This window comes from Gopherus flavomarginatus, chromosome 3 (genome assembly GCF_025201925.1).
Source record: "Gopherus flavomarginatus isolate rGopFla2 chromosome 3, rGopFla2.mat.asm, whole genome shotgun sequence".
NCBI lineage: Eukaryota > Metazoa > Chordata > Testudines > Testudinidae > Gopherus > Gopherus flavomarginatus.
Genome location: NC_066619.1, coordinates 43,078,849 through 43,105,709, shown reverse-complemented (window position 1 = coordinate 43,105,709; position 26,861 = coordinate 43,078,849). Strand labels below are relative to the sequence as shown.

The 26,861-nt window shown below is 37.1% G+C and overlaps 1 protein-coding gene across 4 annotated transcripts in view; it reads right to left on the bottom strand.

Moving 5' to 3' along the window:
- The window catches only part of SREK1 (splicing regulatory glutamic acid and lysine rich protein 1), a 53,985-nt gene that overhangs the window by 19,034 nt on the left and 8,090 nt on the right, over positions 1-26,861 (bottom strand). Inside the window, exons 1-9 of one of the 4 annotated variants that reach the window (XM_050946950.1) lie at positions 24,282-24,310; positions 18,450-20,805; positions 15,996-16,119; positions 15,589-15,704; positions 10,096-10,260; positions 8,594-8,772; positions 7,826-7,956; positions 6,600-6,714; positions 1,850-1,969 (exon numbers count right to left, since the gene is read on the bottom strand). In XM_050946950.1, coding sequence (XP_050802907.1) covers positions 1,850-1,969; positions 6,600-6,714; positions 7,826-7,956; positions 8,594-8,772; positions 10,096-10,260; positions 15,589-15,651 — 773 coding nt within the window. In that variant the 5' untranslated portion in view covers positions 15,652-15,704; positions 15,996-16,119; positions 18,450-20,805; positions 24,282-24,310. Of the gene's footprint in view, positions 1-1,849; positions 1,970-6,599; positions 6,715-7,825; positions 7,957-8,593; positions 8,773-10,095; positions 10,261-15,401; positions 15,500-15,588; positions 15,705-15,995; positions 20,806-24,281; positions 24,416-26,861 lie in introns of those variants that run through there. The other 3 variants (XM_050946949.1, XM_050946948.1, XM_050946951.1) reach the window with 3 other exon arrangements.

The window sequence follows — 26,861 nt, the reverse complement described above, 5'->3', positions numbered from 1 at the left end:
AAATTTTGGGATAAGAAAGAACTCCGGGAGGATAAATGCCAGAAGAGATCGCAATAAGAGGAGCCAGTAATAGGTTTGCAAAGCCCAGGATAGCTAGACTGGTTGAGAAAGATTAAGCTGCTTTGGCCACCAGTACAGGACTTACTCTAGGAGGCTCATAAGTGTAGCTAGAGCTCCCTTCAGACGAAGTCCATCCATGGACAAAGATCCCTATCTTTCTCCACCAGACCAAGTGTTTGGTCAAAGTTCTTTCCACATAGGCCGTCAGATGATCAAGATCCAGTGGCAAAAGGCTCTGGTGGGGACACCTTTTAAGAAGAGCCTGTGAAGACCACTGCTCACACCAATGGGACACACCATTAAGAAAGGCTGAACAGGTCAAAAGCAGGGGAGCGCAAATATCCTGTGGCCAGAAGGAGCTAGTCATCAATGGATCAGGCCCAACCAATTCCACCATTGAGGTGTGTTGCTCTCTGACATGCTGGAGGAGGAGTGTGTGTCATGGGGAGAGAAGAGGCCAAAGTACCTACAAAAGCAAGTCTGAAGCCCCCCTAAGGTAGAGCAGCAGTTCTCAAACTTCACTGCAGTGACTCCCCTTCTGACAATAACAATTACTACACAACCCCAGGAGGGGGGACCGAAATACACAAATAAAGCCCACCCAAGCCCCACCGCCCCAGGTGTGTGGGGGGGACGGAAGGGAAGGGAAACAAAGCTGAAGCCCAATGGCTTCTGCTCTGGGCGGGTGGGCCCATGTAACCTTAGCCCTTTGCAGTAGGGCTTGGGCTTCAGACTTGCTGGGGCCCAAGGCCAACACCAGCCTTGGTGAGCCCATTAAAATGGGGTCTTGACCCATTTTGGGGTCCCAACCCACAGTTTGGGATCCCCTGAGATAGAGTATACAGAAATGCTTCTACCAGATGGAGGCAGGACACTAAAGACCATTTTGGCGCCAAAACTTCTATCCAATAAGCTGCATTAATGAGTACCTGTTGATGTGGCTATTCAACAGTCCATCCCAGAGTGATGGATTGCCTGTGTATGAGAATTATTCTGTTGTTCAATAAGATGAAGAATTAGCTTGATGGAATCCTGTAGTTGGCCAAGCCAGATAGTCAAGGGGACTGAACATGACTAACTGGATTTGGATTAGGCTGGTAACAAGTACATATTTCATAACACAAAGATGTATACTTTTATTTACAGGAGGGAAAACAACTGCCCTGAAATAAATATTACACACACACACACACACACACACACACACACACACACACACACACACACACACACACACACACACACACACACGGTGGATGTCTGTTTTGTGAATACTTGCTGATTTGAGCCCAAATTCAACCCTAGTCTAAACCACTGGAACAACTTCGGAGTTATAGTTTGTGTCCACTTACACCACGGTTGAATTTGTCATGTACACTAAAATTTTCAAACTTGGTTGCCTAAGGTCTGGCATTTAACTAAAAACTCTCTTTTTTCAATGATGCTGAACAACTGTAGTGACCACTGACTTCAGTGGAAGTTGAGGAAGCTCAGTACCTAAAGTTTAGGGACCCCAGTTTGAATATTTTAAAGCATAATATTTATTTTGCATAGTTTCCTTCTTGGGGAAATAAACATTATTTCAAACACCATGGAAATCTCCACATTTCTACAGCCATGAAACTGGTTTCACAAAGGTATAAAACAGAAATAATTTGAAAATTCAAGACAGAATAACTTAGAGATGAACTTAGAGATTTCATTTTTTAACTGCAGTCTAAATTTTTTAAAGGTTTTTCCAGAGCTATGAACTAGATAATAACACCAACTGTTAGCAAAGACAGCTCACCGGGAACAAGAACGACTTCTTGACTTCAGCCTTTCCTTAGACTTGGAACGTTTTTTGGGAGGACTTTTGGATCTACGCCTATCCTTCTGACTAGAGAGTGATCTGTTGTGTGATCTACTCCTGCAGCAAACAACATCAGAGAATAAATACTATATTTAACCTTGAGACTTCAGAAAAGAAACAACTGAAAAATACATAAACCATGGAAATTAAATACATGGTATTTCATCTAATTATTATGCCTAGCCCACAGTGAACTTTTTCACAGTTCTTCAAATTTAAAATTTGATCAGGCTGTCCCATCTCTTTCAAAACAATATACCATTTAAAAAAACTCTTAATTCTTTGCTATGACATTGCAGTAACACACAGAAATGTCAGGAAAAGCAGAGTTATGAATCATAGAGCAACTAAACCTCCTTGAATATACTGTCAAATATTAATGCATCAGATTATCGTCCCAATGAGGGTGTGACGTTTAATACAAAATTAATTTGCACTAATCAGTCCATGCTGCTGGCATGCAATATAGAAACTATGCCTGCTCAGTTAACATATTTTTACCACTGGAGCAATTAAGTATAATTGTGCTATTTGAATTTTAATGTAAGGACAGTTTTATAATAAACAATTTAATTTTACAATATACTGCTGTTAAATCTATACCTTTGTATGTATATACACAATATGGCTTAGTTACAATACTACAGGAATCAAGATTCTGGATCACTCTAATCCTGTATGTTTAAATTATTAAACATTGCATTAGTGTTTTCTCTTGCATTTCTTCAATCATTCAATGTGTGGACAGGCAATCTTAATTTTTGCATTTTCTACACCTAGAAAGAATCAACCTCCTATGTAACATAGGCCACAAAATTTTATCTAGCAATTCTTGCATCAAAGTTCCTAACTTCTGGTTCTGTTAGGGCATATCTTTTAGAAAAAATATCCAATCTTGATTTAAAACACATCAAATAATCGAGAATCCACTATATCCTTAAGTAAGTAGTTCCAATTAAAGGTACCATGATCAATCGCCTCTTAACCGTCTCTTGAATAAGCGAACTAGATGGGAGACTTACAAAGCTCAAATATAATGTAGGTTTTCCAGACCTCAAACCATTTTTTCAGCTCTTTTCCAAAGCCTTTCCAATTTGTCAATTTAAAAAAAAAAAAAATAGAGAGATCAGAACATAGTTTTCCAGTACTGGTCTCAGTCTGCATAGGTATAACCATAGAAAAAAAATGGGGTGCAGAAATAGAATAGGAAGAATGTTATTCAACATAAAGACCAGTAGAGAGAAGAGACAGCCAGATACGGCTGATTCTAGGTGAATTTCTATCCCCACCCAGTTCACACTCCCATCCCTTTCAACACAACTGTATCATTTCGCATGAACAGTATCTATTAGGTAGAATTTTTTCTCCCTTGCATTTGTACTTTTCTTTTTTAAACTTCCTTAACTTTATTTTTCCCTTTCTACCACCATGATTCTTATCTTTTGTCTTTTTTCAATATGACTTTTCTATGTTGGGTAAATATTTATCTTTTTTCCTCTCCATTTTCTGTCTCTCTTTTCCTATGTTATTTTGTCTTCTTCCCTCCTCTTCCTTTATCATTCCCTTCTTCTCTTGTGTTTGACGTTTCCAACCTTTCCATACTTTCTCCACCTTCACCATATCCTGGGACTACTGAACACTTCAAATCTCTGAGGGGGTTTTCCCCCCTCCCTTTTTTTAAACCCTGCACCCTTTCCTTTCCCTCCAAAGTCATCCCAGTATGAGATACAGGATAGGCAATATTCACTCTGGACCAGTAACAAATTCAAGGTCCTACATCTGGCACCATCAGGGCTAGAAAAAAGTGCAGTATACACATACTGATGGACACAGCACTTAATTTTTATAATCTTCTAAAAATTAATTACATTTTCCCCTCCCTCCAAGTCCTGTTCAGTTGGCTCATGGTAATTAAAGCAATTTGGCTTTACAGGTTTAATCTAGCTTGGCTTTCCAGCCTTGATACTAACATACTTTTAAAAACTCTCTGAAACCTCTCAAGTGGTTTCTCTGTAAAAGGTGGCAGATCCAAAACATATGATTGTGTGATATAAAGTTTTAATAGTCCTCATTTTGAATTATCTGCCCAGCCCATCTGTGGCTTTGCACTTGGGAATAACATGGCCATCTCAAATCCATGCTAATAAATCCTTTTTACCATATTGTCATATGCCAAATATTCTCTCTTAGTCTGTATATATGACATTCCAATACAGTACATGCATTTATTGAATACCAAATCATAAAAATATATGACAATAGATTTGTTCCAATGTGCACTCAAGTAGAAACATGCTTGACTTATTTCCATGTAAACATACTCATACTCAGTATGCACTCAGACTGGTGTAGAAAATGACATGCTGTGATATTCTCCACATTATTTTCAATAAATTATAACTTACTGATTTGAACCTTTTTTCTTCTAACTCTGAAAAAAGCACACCCTGCTCAGAAAACTTTATACTAGAACTGAGCAAGAAATGTTTGTTTGTTCTTGTCCCAGAAGAATTTTCAAGATTTTGAGTTTCCTATCTCAAATCAGGATGAAAATCTTGAAAATGTTTGCAAACCAAAAATCTGGGAGGTTAGGGGAGCAGGAGGATTGGATCAGACAAATTCAATTAATGAATTTTGAAATGCTTTGTTTCAATTTCAAACTTTCAGTTTTCCTTTTTTTAACCTATAAATTAACTTCAATTTAAAAATTAAAATGTTGTGTCAACCCCCCAAAAGGGAACTTTTGTTTAGAAAATGTCAAAATTTCAAGGCTTTCTTTCAAAACAAAAAAATTCATCAACCCCTTTCCCATGAACAGTTTAGGATTTGACAAATCAGCATTATCTGACAAAAAAGAAGTTTCATCAAAAAATTCCAGACCAGTTCTACTGAGTCTGATATTTTAGGGACGAATTTCAAGTTGCCTTGCCCCATCTAAACTTACCAAGGAAAGTGGAGGTTGACGGGAAGCACTCATGTTTATTAGTGTCTAAATCCTGAGGAACAAAAAAGATGCACAAAATGCCAGCACTGCCTGTGTTCTGCAATTCAAGATGCATACACAAAAGAGGGCATACTAGGGGAAAGGTTAGGGTTGTTTTGCCTACAGCTGTTCTTCATATATTAATGTGGAATAGCCTGTCAACTAATTCCAGCTCACTTAGAATAAGGCCTCTGTGATTGATGAATTTGAGATGAAAGTAACTCGCGGATGACAAGCCACCAAGAAGCAAAGAATGACTGAGGGAGGTTTATTCTGAAACTTCTGTTGACTCTCTGCCAGGACCAGAATGATCTTTAGTTCATTAAGTCCCCAGAACTGACTGCAAAATAAATCCATCATACTATCATGCAAAGCACTGGATTCAGACATTTATTGACCTGTATCTAATTTTGAAGTACGCAAGTGAGAATTTGGCTCTTAAAGCATAGTCAGCTCTGAGTTATCCATAGACAAAAGAATCTGAAAATTGTAGTGTGACACATGTAAAGCTAGCCTAAAGAGAAAAAGTTGTCTAGTTATGTGCTGACTGTCTCAAATAGAAAATCAGCAAGTAATTGATTGTAAAAAAATAATTATTCAATCTTCAACATCACAGAACACAATCTCTGGTTATACCTACTGGAACAAGCCAAAAAACTAAAGCCAACCCTTCAGCGGTTGACAAATCGCTTCTCTTTGGTAGTATATGGATGTGGTGAGTCCCCGTGGGTCACCTACATTGCCTACGATGAAGTTCTGGTAGTTGCATTCAGAGGCATAACACAACTGATGATGCAATATTGAGGAAACAACTTTTTTTTTTTAAAAGGTTACTTTACACTCACTTCTATGCTAAATTTCTCTCACTCTTTTGTTATCTGAAGTAGTGGGTACATAACTCTGATTATCCAAATGGCTATGGGGATATTTCTAAGTTTCAGAGAACAGGAATTCTGATTTCAGGAGACATTTCCAAAATTGAGATAACAAGATTTTACCCTTGTCTTATTTATGGGTAAAAAAGTTTGCAGGTAATTTTTTAAGAAAATACAGACAAGTTTTGTTCCACATTTAGATAACTTGGAATTTAGAACCTAGAACCATATTTTAAACATTAAAAAATCAAAACAAATTCTCAGACCAAAATAGCGGGGCTAAGTATGAAAAAATTTAGCCAGAATTGGTGCACGTGTGTGGGGGGTGGTGGTTGTGTCAGAAGCATTTTCAGACTGAGTCCGTTAAATAACATTTATAATTTTGGGATGCTAGAAGTATCACACCAGTAAAATCTACCAAACCATCGAACAATCCAGGCCATCAATAGAAAAAAAAAATTTGACTACATTGTCCACCAGCAAAGCAATTAATTGTATCACATTCTGAAATCCAGACCTTTCAAAATTTAACAACAAATCAAGCTACTAAAATGTGAGCATTTTATCTTCATCTGTGCTAACTGAAATCAGTCCTGTATCTTTTCAACACTATCCCAAAATAGCTTTTCCATGACAGTTATTTGGTTTTGGGGAATGAAAATCTGCCCAAACACAGAAAGTTCTTTTTTTTCCTCCAGTCAACAGTATCAGGTAGTTCAATAAATCTCTTCCAGCAATTCTTGGCTCAGAATTCAAAGACAGTCTCAAAAGCTACTGCCATGAAGAAACACAGTGTAATCTCTTAGTGTAAAATGGAAAGCATTCTCACCTGCGTTTTGAGTGTGATCTTTTCCTTCTAGATCGGGATTTTGAACTAGATCTGGACTCTGAACGAGAATGGGAACGAGATCGACCGCCTTTTCTTTCACTGCTCTTTCCAGACTCTGAGAGGAAAAAACCACTTTGCAGTGTAAGCTCAGAACATTTAAAGATCCCAGTTAACAATCTGGCACAAGTGGAATGTACCACATATAGTGCAATGGGCCTACTCTCTGCACATCTTCCTTCTTTGCAAAAATCCTTCAGAAACATCCAAGAAAGTCATTGCATATACTCGTTGAGTGCAGCCATCCTGCAGCAGTACACATAAACCAGATAATTATAAACAGCTAGCTGAGTAAGGAATGGGATTTATGTTGCTGCCACAATGCACAAGATTACAACATGTTCTCTTCTTGGCTTATTCAATTATATAAATTACTTTTTCTGAAAAAAAAAAAAAACTTCTGAGAATAGACAAAATTCAGAGAGTAGTAATTTTGAAAACGTGCACAAAAATTTAAATGACACTCAGCACTGTATAAATATTAACTACTTAATCCTCACAACCATCTGGAGAAGTAAGTAAAGGTATGATCCAAAAACCCTGTAGTAAATGGAAAGTTTCCCATTGACTTTGATGGGCAGTGAATCAGGTCCCATCTGAGTAGTTTAAAGTATTAAAGAAATAACTAGGAAATTTTAGAGTGTTGTGTCTTCCAGTTTTGTCCAAGGCAGATAATTATGCAGCGTCTAGGTTTGTTAATGATAATGAAACATCTCAAAGGTCTATAAAAAATCTTCATTGTTATCTTAATTACTAGTTTTTTAAAAAAGATAAACAAATTCATATTCTTTAATGACAAGCAGAGGACAACAAAGAATTGGTAGAGTGAAAAATGTAACGTCTGTAAAGCACTTTGAACATAAAAAAGCACTAGCATTAAGCATTATTAGGTACTATAATAGTATTGACTTCACAGTTTTAAGCTATTGTCAGCATTCACTGAACAAATCTTTGATAATAAAATATGTCAAAACAAATTTGAAAAGAAACCTGGAATCCACAGGCTTGTCACGTAAGAAAATAATTTTGATTATTCAACTTTTACCAAAGACAAATATTGCTCATCTTGGAGGAGTCCTTTTCTCTGTCTGAAAATGCTCTATAAATGCATGTCAAGATACACAGATTGAGATATGTTTCATTCTAACTAGCGAACATAACGGATTTACCTGGCTCAATAGCTGCCGATATGAAAGACTGGGCTTCCCTTACTCTCTTCATCACTTCTTCCAGCTCCTTGGCAGCAGCTTGTGGAGTCATTTCAGGAGGTTTCACTATTGCATTATTGGAGTGATTTATTCTAAAGTAAGGAACAAACCTAGCTTTAAATTTATGCTCGTGCACACTTTTTTAAAAACTTGATTAAAAAAAAATAAAACCAAGATAAATATATACTACACCCTATCCAAAATTAGCGTGTCTATAATTTTTTCCTTATAATCACCAATACAATCCAAGTATTTACATGTAATACCTGTTTTTTATTGCCTAAAACCTTTTTTACCTTGAATAAATACACTAATTAATTAATACACATGGTGATGCCCATATTTGTGTGGCATACAAGCATATTTTCAAACAATACAAGAGTAAGAAATTTAATATATTTTTTATTAAAGGTGAAATTTATATCATGAAACCTATTCACCACATAAGCACTACATTTAGGGTTTAATTAGAGCCTAGTGCGAGTTATCTACATGGTGATGGATTTCACCCTCAAAGGTTAAATATTAATATAGGCTGCTCTGTTCTACACTATACTCTTATCCAGGGGAAGTCACATTTCACTCTTGAAAATGAAAACAACAGGTATCAAAGACTACAGAAAGCAGTACCATGCACAGATGAGAGCCATAATTACAGACATATTTATAAAGATACTGAGGAATCTTTTGTTCAGAATTCATTTGGATATTTTCTGTTTAATTTCTTACTTCAGTGGCCTGTCTCCAAACATAACTCCATTAAAGGCAAGAGCACGAGGTACAGAATTTTGGTCTGCGAATTCCACAAAAGCAAACCGTGTTGGTTGTGTCTCATCACCTGCCATTCGCACAAACTTCACTTCTCCAACTTGTTTAAAAAATTCAAGCAGCTGATCTGCTGTTGTAGTCTAGAAAAAGTCAAAAAGCTCAGGTGAAGTAAAATATGTAATGAAAAACACTTATCCAACACACCAGGTAACCTAAGAACTTCAGAGATTAGAAAAAAGATTTCATTTGTCAAAGGCAATGTGAACCAAAACTTTTACATTTCTTTTCTTCCCCATAAAAGTTATTTGGAAAACTAGCCAATTTAGAAAAGGAAGGATCATGTTTTTTTCTCCACATACCTAAAAAGTCTGCTTCTATTTAAAATGGTGCCACTAGTACAAAGATATTTTGAAAGGGTGACGTTTGGAAATTACATTATTAAAAAAAAAGAAAGAAAGTTGTTTCTGGATCAACCATTTTAACAGAGGTATGTTAATCCACAAATTAAAATAATCAATGCTTATCCTCCTCTCCCCCCTCCAACTGCCTGTAGAAATGAAGGAAAGGATCGTTGCAAGCCCTGAACTCATCATACCTGTGAATAATTAACGTATTTCCATACGATCTGCTTTATTCAGGGTAGTTCATTTGAAATCATCAATTAAAAAGGAATTTCTTTATATTTCAAATTTAATAATTTGTGTTACATATACTGATTGAAAATGCATCAAAATAATATTTTTTAAAAATGTTGTTTCTATCTGTTCATCCATCCAGGGTTTTAGAATGGCACTCATCACTGTAGTGACTTTCTACTTAGGTATATTGTTAGGCAAACAAAACAAAAGCCACATTTACTCTTGACGGAGTGGCATTTTCATATTTAAATAACCCTCTGATAAATAATTGGCCATTTGAGGAAGAGGACTTCGTTTCCCTGTTATGGATACAGACAACTTTTCATACTAGATTATACAAGTCCCCCAAGATATTTCATACTTGAGAAAAAGGTAAATTCCTTCCCCACAATTCACCTATCCTACAGAGCAATGCTGCAAGTGGACAGGGGGGGATGACACTAATTCCTTCATAATCCCTTAAGTGATCAGTTTATTATATTCTGATGCAGATCATCATTATTTCAGCATACACAGTGAAAAAACCATCAAAATCTGCAGTATTTGTTCTTTGCAGCAGTGAATTCTACAGGCTGTCTTCTCCCTCTCACCCCCCACCATTTCCCAAGCAGCATTCACAGCACAACTAATAACCACAAAAGCATCTTCTTTTATTTGTTTGAATTATTTTCTATTTTTATCTTCTATTATCTTCTATTTTTACCATGTGGAACAAACTCATTATGCACATACGGGTCTTTTCAAAACAGTTTAAGATTATAAATCCACAATGACATGGGCTAAAAACTACATTTAACACTTCAAATTTGACAAAAAGGACGGTACCTGAGAATTCAGATTTCCAACGTAGACTGTTCTCCTAATTTCATCAATTTTGGAAGGATCCACATTTCCCATAATTGGTGGCTGTGGTATTTCTCCAAGTGCTGTAATATTAGGGTCCAGTGCTGCTGCTGGTATAGCTCCCAACGTGCTAAGTGAAACACTAAGCTAAAAAAATAGAACATGATTTATAACAAATGGGAGATTGTGTGTCCCAGCAAGGCTTTTATCCCAAGTACATCTGGGTAATAAACAAAATACAAATTCAGTATAGAGACAGAGACAATATTTTTTACAGTTAAAGCCTCACCTTACAAAAATTCTATCCCCCAAGTCTAGCCTCTCATATATTAAATGTTCCAGAATTTGGCCACAGTCACCATCTTATTTGAGCTTTTTGGCCAGTGATGCTATAACATAATCAAACAGAAAGATAATGGCAGAATTCCCCTGCAGAATATAAAACATGAACATTTATGCCCATGATATTAATAAACACAGAATTAGCATCTAGGGAAAAGGCAACTTTCTACTTTGCATCAATTGCAGCTTCCTAGCATGAGACAATAAACAAGAATTCCATAGCTATGCTGTCAAGAATGACATAATTCCCTCCCAAATCTTATGCTGTAGAGAAAGAGACCAGTCTACATTTTGTTTTGTGAAACACGTGCTTAGATTTGAGTTTTTTCCCTAGATTAATATAAAAATTGACAAATTGGAGGAGGAAAGACTAATATTGCTCAACAAAAGAGTTTCTTATGATTAATGCTTTGGCTGCAATTTTTACAGACGCCATGGAGAGCTCAATGGGAATAACTGGACACACAGTTCTCCTTAATTTTAAAGGAAAATGGGCATTCAAATCCTCTACATGGTTTGAAATCTCAGCCTAAAGCTTTTCTAGCTTGGAGCCACTGCTAATGTGAAAGCTCAGGGGGGACCTAAACTGGCTGAGGTCTAAATATTTCTTATTCAGTCCTGGTCCAGAACTACAGAAGCAGCCTTAGTGTTGGGGATCAGTGATGGATCTTGAGCAAGACCAAAGAGGTAAATGAACACCGCGTACTACTGGAAAACAGAATTCCATAGCTAGTATATCGCAGTTGTTTCTAACCCTGGGAGTTTGAGAGAGATTAGGTTTTAAAAATCCAACAACTATCATGCTTTTCATTATGTACATATACATAGCTGAATTCCAAAGTGATTTTAACAAGTATCTTGACAATTGCTAAATTTTCATATTCCTTATGCTGGTGGAAAACCTGGAATTCTAGCATTCAAACAGCATAATGCGGCAATTCTGTATACTGTAAAGCACTAGCTGGTAGGCAACAGAGAGGTGGTAAATGACATGGTACCATTTCCTCCTTATTTCCAATTGCTTCTACATGAGTCCAGGTGTCTAAAAACAAAGATGTGACAGTCTAGCTACATTCACCAGGGGTTACTGCAACATAAGAAAAAGAGGAGGAGGAGGAAAGTAAACAGTAATTGCTCTCAGGAAATGGAAGTGCCATGCACTAGGACGAGAGGTGCAGGGAGCCCTTCACCAGGTGAAAAATGTTCAAAGAAACAAAGAAACCAGGCAAGTGGGGAGGAGGACCACCAGGAAGCATACCTCTGGAAATGGAGGACAAGCCTGCAGGGGAGCAGAGAAATGAACCAAAAGGCCAAACAGCATATGCCCGTAACAAAGAGGAACAGGCAGCAACAAAAATCACATGCAGGGAGAGAAGATGATCAGGCAAAAGAGAAACACATATAACTGACTGGGGGAAAGAGTGGGAAACAGGACAGATGACAGAAAGAAAATAAACAAAGAGCAGGAGATAATTACTTATTTTTTCCAAAACAGACAAAACACTAATTGCTTTAAAAAAAAAAAAAAAAAAAAACACTCCCAAACAATTAAAGTACTTAAGACTTTCTTACATTCCATGTAAGCATGCTGCACAATTGTATATAGGATTATGACTGGAGAGATGGGAGGAGTTGGTCTACCAGACACACACTCCATTACGATGTAATGTATGCTATGAAAAAGTTGAGAATTTCCTAGTATAAAGCATTTATATTATTTCTAGCAGCTCTTCAAGATATCAGCTGCAAAAATCATGCCACAACTGAAGAGCAATAAGTGAGATAGTAATCAGAACAGTGTGACTTTTAAAATCTTCTGTATTCTAAGCTGCCAGGACTAAATATCTGTTGTTGGAGTACAAAAAATATTCTCAAGATTTCCCAACTACTGTTCCTGAACCAGAGATAAGAAAAAATGTATGTCAATCTCTGGTTCAGACTTCTAGAATTATTTCCAAATCTTCATACGGTATAAACTTCCGTGTTACTTTTTAAGTAACACAGAAATACTAGTTGATAACTGAAGTTACAAACACAAGTAGTTATGATCTGCCCCTTATTCAAAATGCAGGGATGAGGTGATTTCTAAGATCCAGAATGGAAATCATGAGCTTTAGTTTAAATTTAATGATTCTCCAGTTTTATGTCACTAGCACCTAATTTCACCCTCTTTCCTCTTCTGCCACAATGTATTCATTGGCAAACAGCAGCTCACTTTGGCTTGTATTCACTCCTTTTACCTTCTGGAGAATCTATAAAGAATACAGAACTAGGAATTTTCTAAACATCAGATATCATCAAATGTTTTATACAAGCACAACTGTCAGTCCTTTACCCAGCATTTAAAAAGGTCAATATTTTGTGCTTGTACTATATGCAAGGAACCCAGAGCTAGTGTAATTAGTCTCTCGGCCTATTAAAGGCTATTATCAAGTATCTTGATGTGTTTGGTCTTTTGGTCCCAAGATGAAAGCCTTGTCTGTGTCTCTTGGACCATGAAGTACAAACATTATCTTTTGATCTCATCTGAACATGCAATGGAAAAATAAATACACTTCTGGGGACTGGAAACTCTTTTCATTTTAGTCTATAAATTACCAGAGATAAAAATGCTATGGGTAATGGTCTTCTCTCGTACATGAGTCTGAAAATACCTGAGCGCTTTTTTTTTTAGGAAATCTGGTTTCCCAAACACACACTGACAATATTAAAAACAAATCTTTAAAACTGAAATAACACAACTACCACATTCGTGTTGATGATAAATTTTCTTAAAATATGTTAAAACATCCACATTTACATCCATCCACCTATAGAAGGGAAAAAAAAATCTCTGACTCAGAAATATTTGCCTTGCTTAGACTGAATGACAAAGGAAGATGCTGAATCAAGCTGGAATCTGCAAAGCCTGAAGCAAGGGGTTAGAAGTTTCCTCATTTTGATAGGTGTGATTACTTTCCTAATCTGCATGTTTTCTAAACAAACTACATCCATCCACTCAAAGGAAAGGTTAGATAAGCTTTTAATTGAACGAGAGAAGTGGAAAAGGCACACAACAGGTTATGCAAGCCAATATCTTCTGGACAAAATTTCTTTACTATCTCACTATCTTCAACTATAAATTAAATTAGAAATTGTTTTCCTTACAAAAAATAGTCAGTCATTTTCTGCAGCATCAAAATGCAATAATGCCTTTACTTTCCAAAATATGGAAGTGATCTCTCATGACAGATGCCGTAACATTATGTGGTTAGTAAAATCAGTTGACCAGTTGAGTCCAAGTCTAAGCATTATCTTCTCCACAAAGAACAAAGCAAGTTCTTTGCTATTGAAGAAGTATTTATAACAAATGTCATAACTCCTGATCAGTCTATGCACTAGGTCTATTCTATCATTCTCAGTGGCATAAAAATTAGTACCTGAATTTATTTTAGGCTGCAACAGAGTACTGCTCAATATGTCTTTTAAATTCTTCCTGAATTACTTTAATAACAGAAAATTCTGAGAGTAGAATTGGGCAGAGATTCTAAAGAATTATTTAAAATGCTGAAGGTTGAAAACTTTCTCTTGGCTAAAGTCCTAAAGCGCAGATAAAGTGAGCAGTTAACTTCTGGAAGATGACTTATAATAAACAGGGATAATTTGTGCTAGGTGATTAGATTAATCTGGTTTAAAATCCGAACAGTGGATTATTTATGGCTGGAGCAGGGGCATTTATGGGCACAAGTCACTGAAGTGTCAGTAACAACATTTTTGACTAATGAATTTCCCTGTTTACAGGAAATTACAAAAGGATTGAACTATTAATAATTTTTAAGGAATTTTGTCTTTTCATTTTAGAAGGAAATTTTTTAAAATACTACCGTGTCCCTAATAAAACTACTAGGATGAGCCGGTGTCATTCTGTGCATATTAGTTTGCAGAAGGTCAGTAGGAATCTATCATGTGTGTCTAACTAGTGGCTTGATGACTACTGCTTCTTTATGAATATTCACATTGTCCACAAGGACTAATAGGGCAGAAATCATCATATTCTAGAAAGGAATAATCCTCACCAGAAGGAAGAAAAGAGTCCTTTCCAATGTTTCTAAAACTATTGCCTGAGCCCTTAGCCAAGCCTGCTTTTCTTATGCCATTTTGTATATGAGGAAGAGACCTTAGAATGTTCATTTCTTCTAGAGGTTTGATCAATATCAAACCAAGAAGATGAAGGTGTTGGTAATGATGCCAGTAACAGAGTTTGGTGAGGAGCCATTCAAGGGCACACTGTTGTTGCCAGTGTCTGTAGTGGTGCTGTCAAACGCACAATGCAGAAATCTAGGATGGTATCAATAACAGTTCTGGTGAATGCAGAGCTGCAGCAAGGTCAGTAGCTCAAGGCCTCCTTTCCTCAAATAACGTGGGGCTGATGACAGGGGAACAGAGGGAAGACTCATTAAGCCCAGTTTTGTTGAAGGAAGGTCTGCTTATTCCTCCGTTCCTGGTGGAGAGGGAAAGGGGATGGTAGCCTGTTGCTGCCAGAAAGAGTTAGCAGAAACAGAAGGGAAGTTGAATATGCAATAAGTAGAAGCTAGAAAATATAAAAGCCTCCGTTTTTTTTGCAGTGATAGCATTTTGAGACAAATGTGCAACAGCCCCTGTCACTGTGGGGAGTGTGCTTGAGCATCCTAATTGGCATTGTAGCCTTCCAAAAGACTGAATGTGTTTAAACTTTATTATTATTTGGGGAAGGGGAATGGTTGGTAGTATACGCATTGGGTCAGATTTTGCTCCTATCTATACCCATTCAACTAAGATGGATGTAATCAAAGACAGAATCTAGCCCAGTACTTTGCAGAATAGGAATTTGGAAATAAAGAAAAACAGCGTGAATGTGCAGGCCATACTCTAGCCTGACCTCTTGAGAAAAATCAAGACAGAGGGATTTAGTGTCTTCACTGACTTACTAGGTAGGGTGTGATGTCATGGGACTGGGATATTCCAACTTAGTAGGTAGGATGTGATGTTATGGAACTGGGCTATTCCTTTTCTCTCAACCCAGAAGGGGAGAATTCTTGGTTGGGCTGAAGGAGGGAGCTAGAAGAAACAGAACAGGTTATTAACTCCAAGTCAAAGAGATTAAATTTTCCTTACTGTAGTCAGCGGAGTTGGTGTGGGTATAGGAAGCAACCCTGCACCAGGCATCAGGCTTGTCATAGTAGGAGCAGGAGCCAATAAAGAGAGGGCTTTGGCTTCATCTGGGATTTTACCTGGAGAAGTAAATGGAAGTGTTAGAGAAAGTTTGAACACCAAACCAATGTTATTCTTTTTATGATTTTACAATTTACCCTTGCACTTAAAAACAATAGTAAAGAAAAATGAATCTATCTACCAGATCCTTACAAAAAACAAATAAGAACTTAAGTTTTTCCTTTTACCCTGCTCTACTAGGAAAAACAAAAGTCAGTAAAACTTCAAAGACTAGCAATCTCATTAATGGATTATTATTTTAAAAACTGAATAATGTAGACAATTATTTAACACTTTGAGCTATGGGTCACCTGTACTGGAAACTTAATGTTCATGAACCAAACGATATCAAGCATGGACGCTTTCCCAGGGCGGTGTTTTCGCGGTGATCGAAAGTTGTGTTACACATGACAACCGTTCGTGTAGGCTGCATCACTAATAGCACACAGAACATCAGATACAGAAAAGAAGAACATTTTTTAAAGTTTAATCCCCAGAAATGGCAAATAACCAAACTAGTTAAAAAAAAAAAAAAGTATGTGCTAATTGAAATCTGTCCCTTTTGTTTTATGGCTGCTACCTGCTTTTGATAAATAAATAAATATAAAAATGACCAATGACCCCATACAAACTCTGTACTGCAGGTAGAGTCAATAGGAAAAAAAAAAAGACTTGCACTGTTTCTCCTTCTAGGTTGTCTCAATGTAACTGGGACTATAAGAGGCTTAAGTCTCTTGTCGTCTAATTGCAAATTTACTGAGATAGTTGCTCAATTACGTTTCTCTTCTAAATGCACTACACTTTCATAAAAAAAATATATATTGCAATTGTGACTAACAAACTCCCGCTGTTGTCATGCCAATAGTTTATTAAAATAATTTCTCATCTGAATAAAATGAATGATGGCTATATGTATAGTTATAACAAAAATGCTGGGCTAAGAAATCTTCAGAGTATTAAACTCTACAATATTTAAAACAATTTGCTAAATGCAAATACTGATTTCCAATGTAAGGGAATTAAATCACCACAAAATCTAAACAGTGAACTGAAAAACTGTGAGAAAATTCCTAATCACACTAAATAATTCAGGACTTCCTAATCTGCACCAAATTGCCAAAGTAACCATAAAACAGCCCTCATACATTGCACCTCATGCAATTTAGAGGTGTTAACGGCTTTCTACAATAATGAACTTTATAAATACTATAACAGTACTCTTCTGGTAGTACTTCAATTTGCACATACATTTTCATTACAGATCTCTAACTTCAGGAGTTTATAATGAATACATACAAAAGGACTCCTGATTTAAAAGTAAAATATAGGGTAAATTTTCAAAGCACTATGCAAAGTCTTGGCAGTGCAATTCCCATTAAAGCCCACGGGAGTTATTTGACTAAAAGAATGTTTTGAAAATATGCACCACAATTTGCAGCTCTAGAATGTATTTGAGTTGCTCAGTCCAAAAGAAAATAAACGTAAATAAACTCAATTTTAATGTGAATAGATGCCGAATGAAATAAAAAACACCATTTCATCTAGAATTTACGTTGCACTGCTATTAATCAAAACAGCTATTTAACTTTAAGATACATTCTGTGAAACTTTGGTCCATAATGTACAACAGACCAAGCCACATTGCTTAAAGAGAAAAATAAAATCAAATTATTAGTGTCTGAAAATTACCTTCACAGTAACTTCTTCCATAACTTTTAAAAAACATATCTGATCTAAAGCCAAAATTGTATTTAGCATGAATATAGCGCTTTACAGGCCTTGTTTTAAATTTAGACATGTGATAGCATGTGAACTTATAATGCCTGATTTGCATGACTGCTCATGAAAAAGCAGGTATTTGCTTGCACAAATTGTCAGTTATGCTGCTGAACAGATAGTTAGCAACATAACCACAGTAACTGTGCATGCAGATTAGGCATATATTTACACAGCTGATTTTGGGGAAATAATGATTTATGTTTTTAAATTGCTGTTGAAACATGAACTAACCATGAAGGTCGATATTACAGAGCAATGAGGCCCTAATCCTGCAGAGATATCCTCCTGTCTTTACATTGGGCACCTATATAAAATCCCACAAAGTCAATGGGACTTTACATGGGTGGATCCACCTACAAGAAGCTAGTAGTAATGCTGCATTCTAACGTAGTCCCCACAGTGCACTTAAGCACATGCCTAATTTAAGCATACACTTAAATCTATCCCTATTCTGAAAGCACTTAAACATATGCTTAACTTTAAGTAGATGCTTAACATGCTTAAGTGCTTTGTTGAATAAGGACTGAATTTAGAACATGCTTAAATGTTTAGCTGAATGAGGGTCATCAGTTCAGAAAGGTACTTAAGCATGCGCCTAGACTTCAAGCGTAAGAACAATGCCACTGAAGTCAATGGGGCTATTCATACATTTACAATTAGGTACATGCTAAAATAACTTGCTGACTCATAACTGCATTAGGTAAACTATTACAGCAGTCTGCCAGGTGGATAACATGCATTTTAAATTGAAATTTTTTATTGAAATTTCCCTAATACTTTTGGTTTCTCATCTATGTTAAAAAAAAATTAAGTAGAGCTGGTCAAATTTTTTCCATACAATTTTACTTAAAAAAGTGGCTTTTTCTCAAAGATCTTTTAATGAAAAATTATCAATATCTGGGTTCTGCAGATGTTTCTTCAATATTTTCATTGATTTTTTAAAATCAAACTCATGCTCAAAAATATTCAACAAAAATTTCACATACTAAAATGCTGTGGAAACTGTCCCCAAAAATGAATCAATTTAGAACCCTGAAAAATGGAAACAGTTTAGAAATTTCAGAAATTTTCCACCAAAAAAAAAAAAAGAAAAAGAAAAAAAAAAGTTTTCCTCTTCCCCCACTCCCCACCGCAGTGAACTCTAGTAAAAAGCTGATCAGATTATTTAGCATTGAAAATCAATTTAAGAGCTCCAAAGGAACCTGTTATGCTCTTGAGTAAATACATATTTTTATTACCTTTCTTAATCTTTTTTATAAAAATGGAATACAAACCCAGAAAAAATATAAACAACATTTAGGCTATTGCACAATCTGATGTCTGTTAAGACATTTAAGTTTAAGGCTCGCATCTTTTTCTTAATACATATTGCTATGGGATGGGTGAAGTCAAGCCTTAAAAGTTGAACTGAAATGCTTTCCCCAAATATATGTATTTATTTAAAAAGTGTATCATTTCAACTTCATAGATCTATTTCTTGACTTATTTCACTTTATGCTGGTGCCTTAAAATAGTTTTAATGACCTTTGGGTGTTCAGTAATAAATGACAGATCTGATTCTCATTTGCAATAAGGCCCCTTTACACTGTTCTAGCATTACAAAGAGACCTCTTAAGTGGGGTGTATATTACTTTTACATCCATTTTAAGACACTTCAGTGGATCAGCAGCTTGATCTACATTTCAAATTTATACTGGCATAGCTATATGTGTCAGAAGTGTGAAAAATTCACATCCCCTAGCGACACAGGTATGCTGTCAAAAGCCCCAGTGTAGATACAACTATGCTGACCAAAAAAATGCTTTAGTTAGACTGCTGTTCAAGGAGGTGGCGCTCTCACACATGGAGAAAACTCCTATCAGTGTCCTCTGCAAGTGCACTTAAGAGCTATGCCAGCATAGCTATGATAGCATTGGCTCTGTAGTGTAGACATGGCTTGCCAGAGCAATGTAAAGTGGCCTTAGTGTAAATGACAATTAGGCCTGATATCAGTAAAATTATAGTGTATTAGTCACAAGATTCCATCCTTATGCAAGTGTTCAGAAGGGATCAGTTTCCTTGTGCTTTGTACTATAAACTGCTGGATGATTAAAAAAACAAACACACTAGCTTCAGTGATGAACAAGTATGTTCAGTCAAAGACATTTTATGCTTATATCTAATTTGGAGATTAGAAGAATAAATTATTTTCCTAATATATTTAATCACTGGGAAATACAAACTTATGGATGAAACCATTTCTTAGAAAATTCCTTTCTGTTGCATCTAAATGAAAATGCCATTCTAATGTGTAAATGTTAAAAAACAAACACACACCCCCCAACAAAAAAACAACAAAAACAAAAAGTTGTTTCCATCTTCCCACATATAGCAAGGTTAAAAGACAACATATCTGACAGAACACTCTCTCATCAAAGCCTCATAATCCATTTACACTAACGTGTGGTAAAGGTTTTTCTTGAATAACAGTGATACATGAAATCCCAAGCCCACTGAAGTCAATGGCTAAACCTACGTTAATGTCAATGGAGTCAGAATTTCATCCACAGTGAATAAAAATTCTAGAATGTTCAGAATTTTCTCAAGAGTCATTCCAAAACAGATATCTTAACTTCTTCATAATAAAAATTAATACAAAAACCTTATGCTGTGCTGGTTATACAGCTTAAAATAAAACTGTGCTTCTGATCATGGGAAAGAGACTGATTAAGAGCCACGACTTTGTTTGGAAAAGCTAGATTCTTAAGAAAGAAGTAATAAGAAAGAAAGTTTCAGCTGGCTTTTTCAGAGAAGTGCTTTTGAAAATATGGTCTAAGAAGGAACACACACATCTGAGAGCTGATATATCTTCATCACTATTTCAGTCTTCAGATATCAAATACTGATCTGCCTGCCATAGTTGAATTAAGATGCTTAAACATATCTCTAAGGCAGTGTTTATCCCTAGTTTAAAACAGAGAATTTAGCTGACCTAATTCAACACTTGGTGTATATACCATCCACCACCCTCATAAACAGCTTCAGAAAGTCAACTTTAAAATGAAACATCATGAACCCTTTATGAAACACCATTTTTACAGAACTGAAGAACCAGTTCACAAGTAGAAGTGAAAGAGATTCAGCAAAAACAAAAAACAAAACAAAAAAAGGGACAAAATAAAAAAAAAAAGAAAGGAAAGCAAAATAAAAAATAAAAACAGAGACAGGGCGTCCATCTTCAGCGGGCCAGACTTCGATCTCATTTCCCCCATGAAGGTTTCACTTGACGGCAGGTTTAGTGGCATGGCAAACAATGCCTAACTCAGGCAAGTGTAACAGGTCTGCCTTGGCCAGTCTAGTCATCTAATAATGCACAAATATCACACAGAGAAAACATACAAAACCAAATTAATAGTCAAAATCCATCTACCAGAAAGTGTGGACATAAAGTTTAGAATGATGGTTAGGGCAACATCTTTGTTAAGTTTCAACCTTTGCTTTCTGAAGGTATAACATTTGAAAAACAAACAGAACAAAAACGAAAAAAATAAACAAAAATAACCCCAGAAAACCTGTGATGCACAAACAAAGAAAAGGGTAACATTTTGACAGTGAAATGGAATTTTACTTCATTTAAAATATCATTTTTGGTTAATAAAGTAGCAATGGTGAAGTACATATATGAATGTTATAAAATGAACATTATTTTCAATGCTTAGGGGTTCCCTCTTCACACACTACTAAGGTTGCATGTTGAAAGGCACTCTATATTTGTTTATTTTTTTTAAACCGAGCTTTCTGCATCCTTTTCTCTTTTCTATCCATCTCATAAAGCTTTGTTTCTGTACACCAAGCCTTTCAGAAATGGCACTTTTGGCCAACGGCAGAATTTAAACTTTGCAGCAGAACACGGCTGATACTGCTTCAGCAGCCCATAGTATTGTATACTTCCCCAGTCATGTTCAAGCCATTGTATTCTTCCTCTAATATTATTTATCACCAAGAGACACAGAAAAATTCACCTTTACCTGCCTGCTGCCATGCCACCTTAGACTGTGACCCCATCACAAGGAAAACCCAAGAAGTGGTGTTGATTCATTAGGAAGCAATCTTCCCTCTCTGGCAGTACTGAACCAGTGTTTGAGTTTTCTAGATGAGACACAAAAACTAAAATTGTTCCCGATCATCCTCACGAATGATCTTGTGGGACCCTTTCAAGTGTATCAATGCTCATCAGATATCTTCTGCCTACCTGGATTCCTTTTGCAGTTTCAATTGGATAAGGTATTATTCTTTTCTCCTTGACTTAAAGGTAAATGTAAAAAATCAAAATCTATACTCCATGAAGCTCAGAAATATGTGCTGTATGCCCAAATTAACATGGTTGTGGGCATAGTAGCACATAAATAAGATTTAAATAACCTTTAAAAAAAATACTTTCAAGGATCCATGAAAGTCTGCTTGCTCTGCTCAGATTGCTACAGACATCCCAGTACGGATCATTTCTGTAGGCCAGAGATAGGCAAATTACAGCCCGCAGGGAACATCTGGCCTGTGTGACCATCCTGCCTAGCCCCTGAGGTCCCAGCCCCTCCCCAGACGTCTTCCCTCCCCCACAGCCTCAGCTCGCGGTGCCGCCAGCGCTCTGGGCAGTGGGGCTGCAAGCTCCTGCTGGGCAGCATGATGGCATGGCTGGCTCCGGCCAGGCAGCGCGGCTGCCAGTCCTGGTACTCTGAGTGGCATGATAAGGGGGCAGGGAGCGGGGGTTGGATAAAGGGCAGAGAGTCCCGAGGAGCAGTCAGGAGATGGGGGCAGTTGGATAGGCATGGGAGTCCCCGGGGGGACCTGTCAGGGGGTGGGGGTGTGGATAGGGGTCGGGGCAGTCAGGGGACAGGGAGCAGGGGGGGCTGGATAGGGGGTGGGGTCCCGGGGGGGACAGTTAGGGGCGAGGGGTCCCGGGGGGGGAAGATGGTGGCAGCTAGGGGACAAGGAGCAGGGGGGGGTTTAGATGGGTCAGGGGTCTGCAGGGGGCAGTCAGGGGAGGGAAGTGGGAGGGGACAGGCTGTTTGGGGAGGCACAGCCTTCCCTACCCAACCCTCCATACAGTTTTAGAATCCCGATGTGGTCCTCAGGCCAAAAAGTTTGCCCACCCCTGCTGTAGGCACAGAACTCAAGAAACAACTCTTGGTATGTTTGCTGTGCCAAAATAAGGCTCTCTCGGGGGTACTGTTAACAAACCCAAAGAAGCCAAAAAACAGACTTTGTGGAGCCAAACAGTATTTTTTTTTAAAAGCTCAATTAAGATTTATTAACTGACTATTTGGTTAGTGGTGGCATTCAACAGACATATAAGCTTTGCAGATTACCATTAGCTCACTCCGATTTCCTGTGCAAGGGAAGACAGCTGGTATGTACACCTAAAGATGGTTGCATTCCACTGGTTTAAGAAAGTGATTTCTATGGACTTATGGCCCAGATCCTACAATCTGATCTATGTGGACAGACACTTAGGGCTTGCCTATACTACAGTCACTAAAGCAGCATAGCTATGGCACTATACCTACGCTGCTGTAGTACCATAACATAGACACTTCCTACAGCGATAGAATGGTTTTACCTGTCACTTTAGGTAATCCACCTCCCTGAGTGGCAGTCACTAGACTGATGGAACCTAACTGCATCGTCAGAGTGGGTTAGGTCAGCATAGCTATAGTGGATTTTTCAAATCTCTGAGCAACATAGCTATGCTGATATAAATTTTAAGTGTAGGCCTGGCCTAAATGCCACATGGCATCCCAATGAAGTCAATGGGGCACCGCATATGTGCACAGATCTGTCTATGTGCATCAGATTGCAGTATCAAGACCACAATCTGAAAAGCGCTTAACTAATAACTTGAACATTTTATATTCAAGTAGTAAATGGAACCATAAACATTGAAAATATTTCTACTGGAGAAACCTAAACTGACAAAATACTTAGTCATGTCTGTACTTAACATTAGAACTGGAATTCCTGAAGGTAGTCCAGTTCTGAAGTTTTATTTAAAGATTTGATTAAATAATTTATCTAAATTTAGCTTAAGGCTCAGATTTTAAAATGCATGCAGGCATTGCTGCACTCAGCACTACAATGCCTAGCTCATTTAGAAGTCTCAGTCTCATTTTCTGAAGGATTTGGGCTCCATAGTGCCTAAATCTCACTAGAGAAAGAGACTGATTTCTAAACTAGTTAGGTATTGCAATGCTGAGTGCAGCAATTCCTATATACGCCTTTACAAATCTAGTCCCAAATGAAGTTGCAGCTTAACTGATGTTATAATTTAAGAGGTATACTAAAAGGATTACTAAACTTTTTAAAAACAACAATAAACCAAAGCACAGTTAGGCCCTGAACCGCAATCTGATCTGTGCAGGGAGACTCCCTCACCTTTGAAAGAACATACTGACGTGAATGAAGACTCTGGATAGGCATGAGGGTCTACTCATGTGGATCAGACTGGAGGATAGCAGTCTGATTTCATAAATTTTTTTCAAGTATTTCCATATACAAGTATGGAAAAACTACTAATTTAAATTAACTTATTAATTTTGCTTATGCATAGTTACTTGTAAATGTATACAAAAAATGTTTAAAAGTGTAGCCAACATATTTTACTACGTTTTCTTTTAACAGTTTATACTTTTTACCTTTTTCAAATCTAAAATTTTGCTTACAAAAAGATGAGGGAGAAAAATAAAAAGAAGAGCGTCAGTTACTTGCCAGTTTCTGGGAAAGCTAAAGGCAATTAACATATAGGACAAAGACCAACATTACAGAAGAATGTCTGAAATACCAACCTTCTGCACAGGGTACGACTATCAGAGCTCTATCAATAAAAACGGTGTTAGTTAGATGCTGGGCCACACCAACACTTGATGCTTCACGAAACTTAATATAACATACTTTGGAGGAAAAAGCAAGAGGAGCGTTGCTGCAAAATAAAAAGGAAAAATCACTTAGTGTCATGAAAACACAGATTTTAGTTTTCCTCAAAAGTCTTTTTTAGTTTACTTATACACATTCACAGGAAGACAACTATAGAAAAAATTAACTGAATCACTCATTTCTCATCCACACACACAACAATGGAACTATCTTCCTCTTAGAAAGGATTTAATAGTGGCAGAGTATAGCTATGAGGTCTTCCATTAATGAAGCACTAGTGCCTTTAGAAAACCTGCTATAGAACATTTATCAATATAATCCAAAAATCATAATGTGAATTGAACTATAGCACACTTGTCAATAAATGGAGAACATTTAATCTTTCTTTTCCCAAATAGCCTTTGTTCACTTATTGTAGAGCACAAAATTAAGTGATCTGTAGTGGGTCCTCTAGACATCAGCACATATTAATTGACTTTCGTGTCTATGCCCTTAATTAGATCCTGTTCATTCTTGTTAATAAAAAAATGTTCTACAATAGCAGGAAAATTGGTCTTAGCTTACTGGTGGAAAAAAGGACTCTATCTGCTACTTTAGCGTGGTGTATTAAAGTATGTAATAACCTTGTCATGAAAAAACTCACAGATCAGATTAAGATGAAACACTGAAGACAAAACAAGAAATATCTGTCAGCATATTCATTAGACACCCTATTAATCAAGGTTTTAGCCTTATTTCTTCTAAATGCCATGGTCTTGACCAGTCAAGTTCATATCTGTGTACCATATACTATGCATAGACTTGCCAGAAATTAAAGTTTCTAAAAAACAATTTTGAGGGATAATATTGATGTTAATTTTAAAGCTTTTTTAATGCTTAAAAATAAAATTTTTGCAATTTGGGAAAATTATAGGGTGGTTGGCAATACTTATTTAATTTTAGTAGATGCTAATATTCAAAAAGATAAAACTTTATAGTAATAAAAAAACAAATTGTGTATTTTAACGTGTAATATTGACAAAGTAAATATTCTTATATCAAACTCTAATAAGTTCTCAAGCAGCATTTTTCTAACTTTGCTTATCTGTACATATTCATTGTTATTGAGGAAAATATTTCCATGCCAAGGGTGAAATTGACATTTGCCGACATGTACTGATAAAAAAATATAATCCTTTAAGCCTAACTATGCACAATGAAATTAGTTAAAATAATTTTAAAATAAATCTGTCAGAAGCGTTCTCTGAACAGGGTTTATATCCATTGTACAAATATTTACTTTATATTCTCCATGTCAAAAGTAGATTAGTGGTATGTCAGACGTCTTAAAAGACTAAGAACAGGCACAAAATGTGATATTACTGGGATTTGCGAATTGCATTCAGCAAGACCCAGAAGAAGCTCATGTGATAATGTCTTTTAATAAAGCAGCCAACAATGAAAAATTTGTTATTTGATTATTTCCTTTCTGAGACTGGCCTCTACCCTGTCAGATATATTTAAACAGTGGCTCTCTTCCTGCAAATACTGGAAACAGTTCAGACCTTCCATGAGGCACTTGAGGTTGCTTACACCCCTTAAGTCCTCACTCCAGTTGAGTACTTCCAGAACTGTGTGCAATTATTAAATCCTAATTAGCAGAACATAAACTTCTCAACAGAAATGCCTTATTTCACCATATTAACTATGTAAATGAACCTGAAGAATCATTACATAGCAACCCAGGCGCACTTAAATTTCAGAGCATGAGTAGATTGGAGTGGAGGAGTCATTTCCAGAAAGATAGTCATTAGGTGAAAAGTTTGCCAATCTGGATCTGATCTCTTCCCCAGTTAGAGGCATTTGGGACACCGCAAGAGGGAAGAAAACATAAATATGTGAGTGAGAGATTAGGAGAACAGAAAAAAGCACGTTTCCCCTTCTTCCCACAAAAGAATGCTCCTGCGGAGCAATGTAGGCCTGGTCTACACTAGATAATTAGGCCAGCATAACTATGCTGCTCAGATTGTGAAAAATGCATATCCCTAAGCAGAATGGTATACAGTAACTCCTCATTTTAAGTCGTCCCGGTTAACATAGTTTCATTGTTACATTGCTGAACAGTCAGGGAACATGTTCATTTAGAGTTGTGCAATGCTCCACTCTTACATTGTTTGGCTGCCTGCTTTCTCCACAGCTGGCAGCCTTCCTATGCACCCCCCTGCCCGCCCTCCACACACAGTGCCTCCCACTCGCTGGCAGACCCCAGCACCTTCCCCCTTCTCCCCCGCTTCCTGCCCGCAGCAATCAGCTGGCTTGCTGCGTTTTGGGGGCAGGAGGTGCAGGGGGGGAGGAACGAGGACTCGGCACACAGGCTCCCTCTCCCGTCTCCCAAATGCCGCAAGCCAGCTGATTGCCCCAGGCAGGAGACCGGGTGGAGGGAGGGGAAGCCTGCGTGCCGAGTCCTCGCTCCTCCCTCCCCCTCCTACCCCCTAAATGCCGCAAGCCAGCTG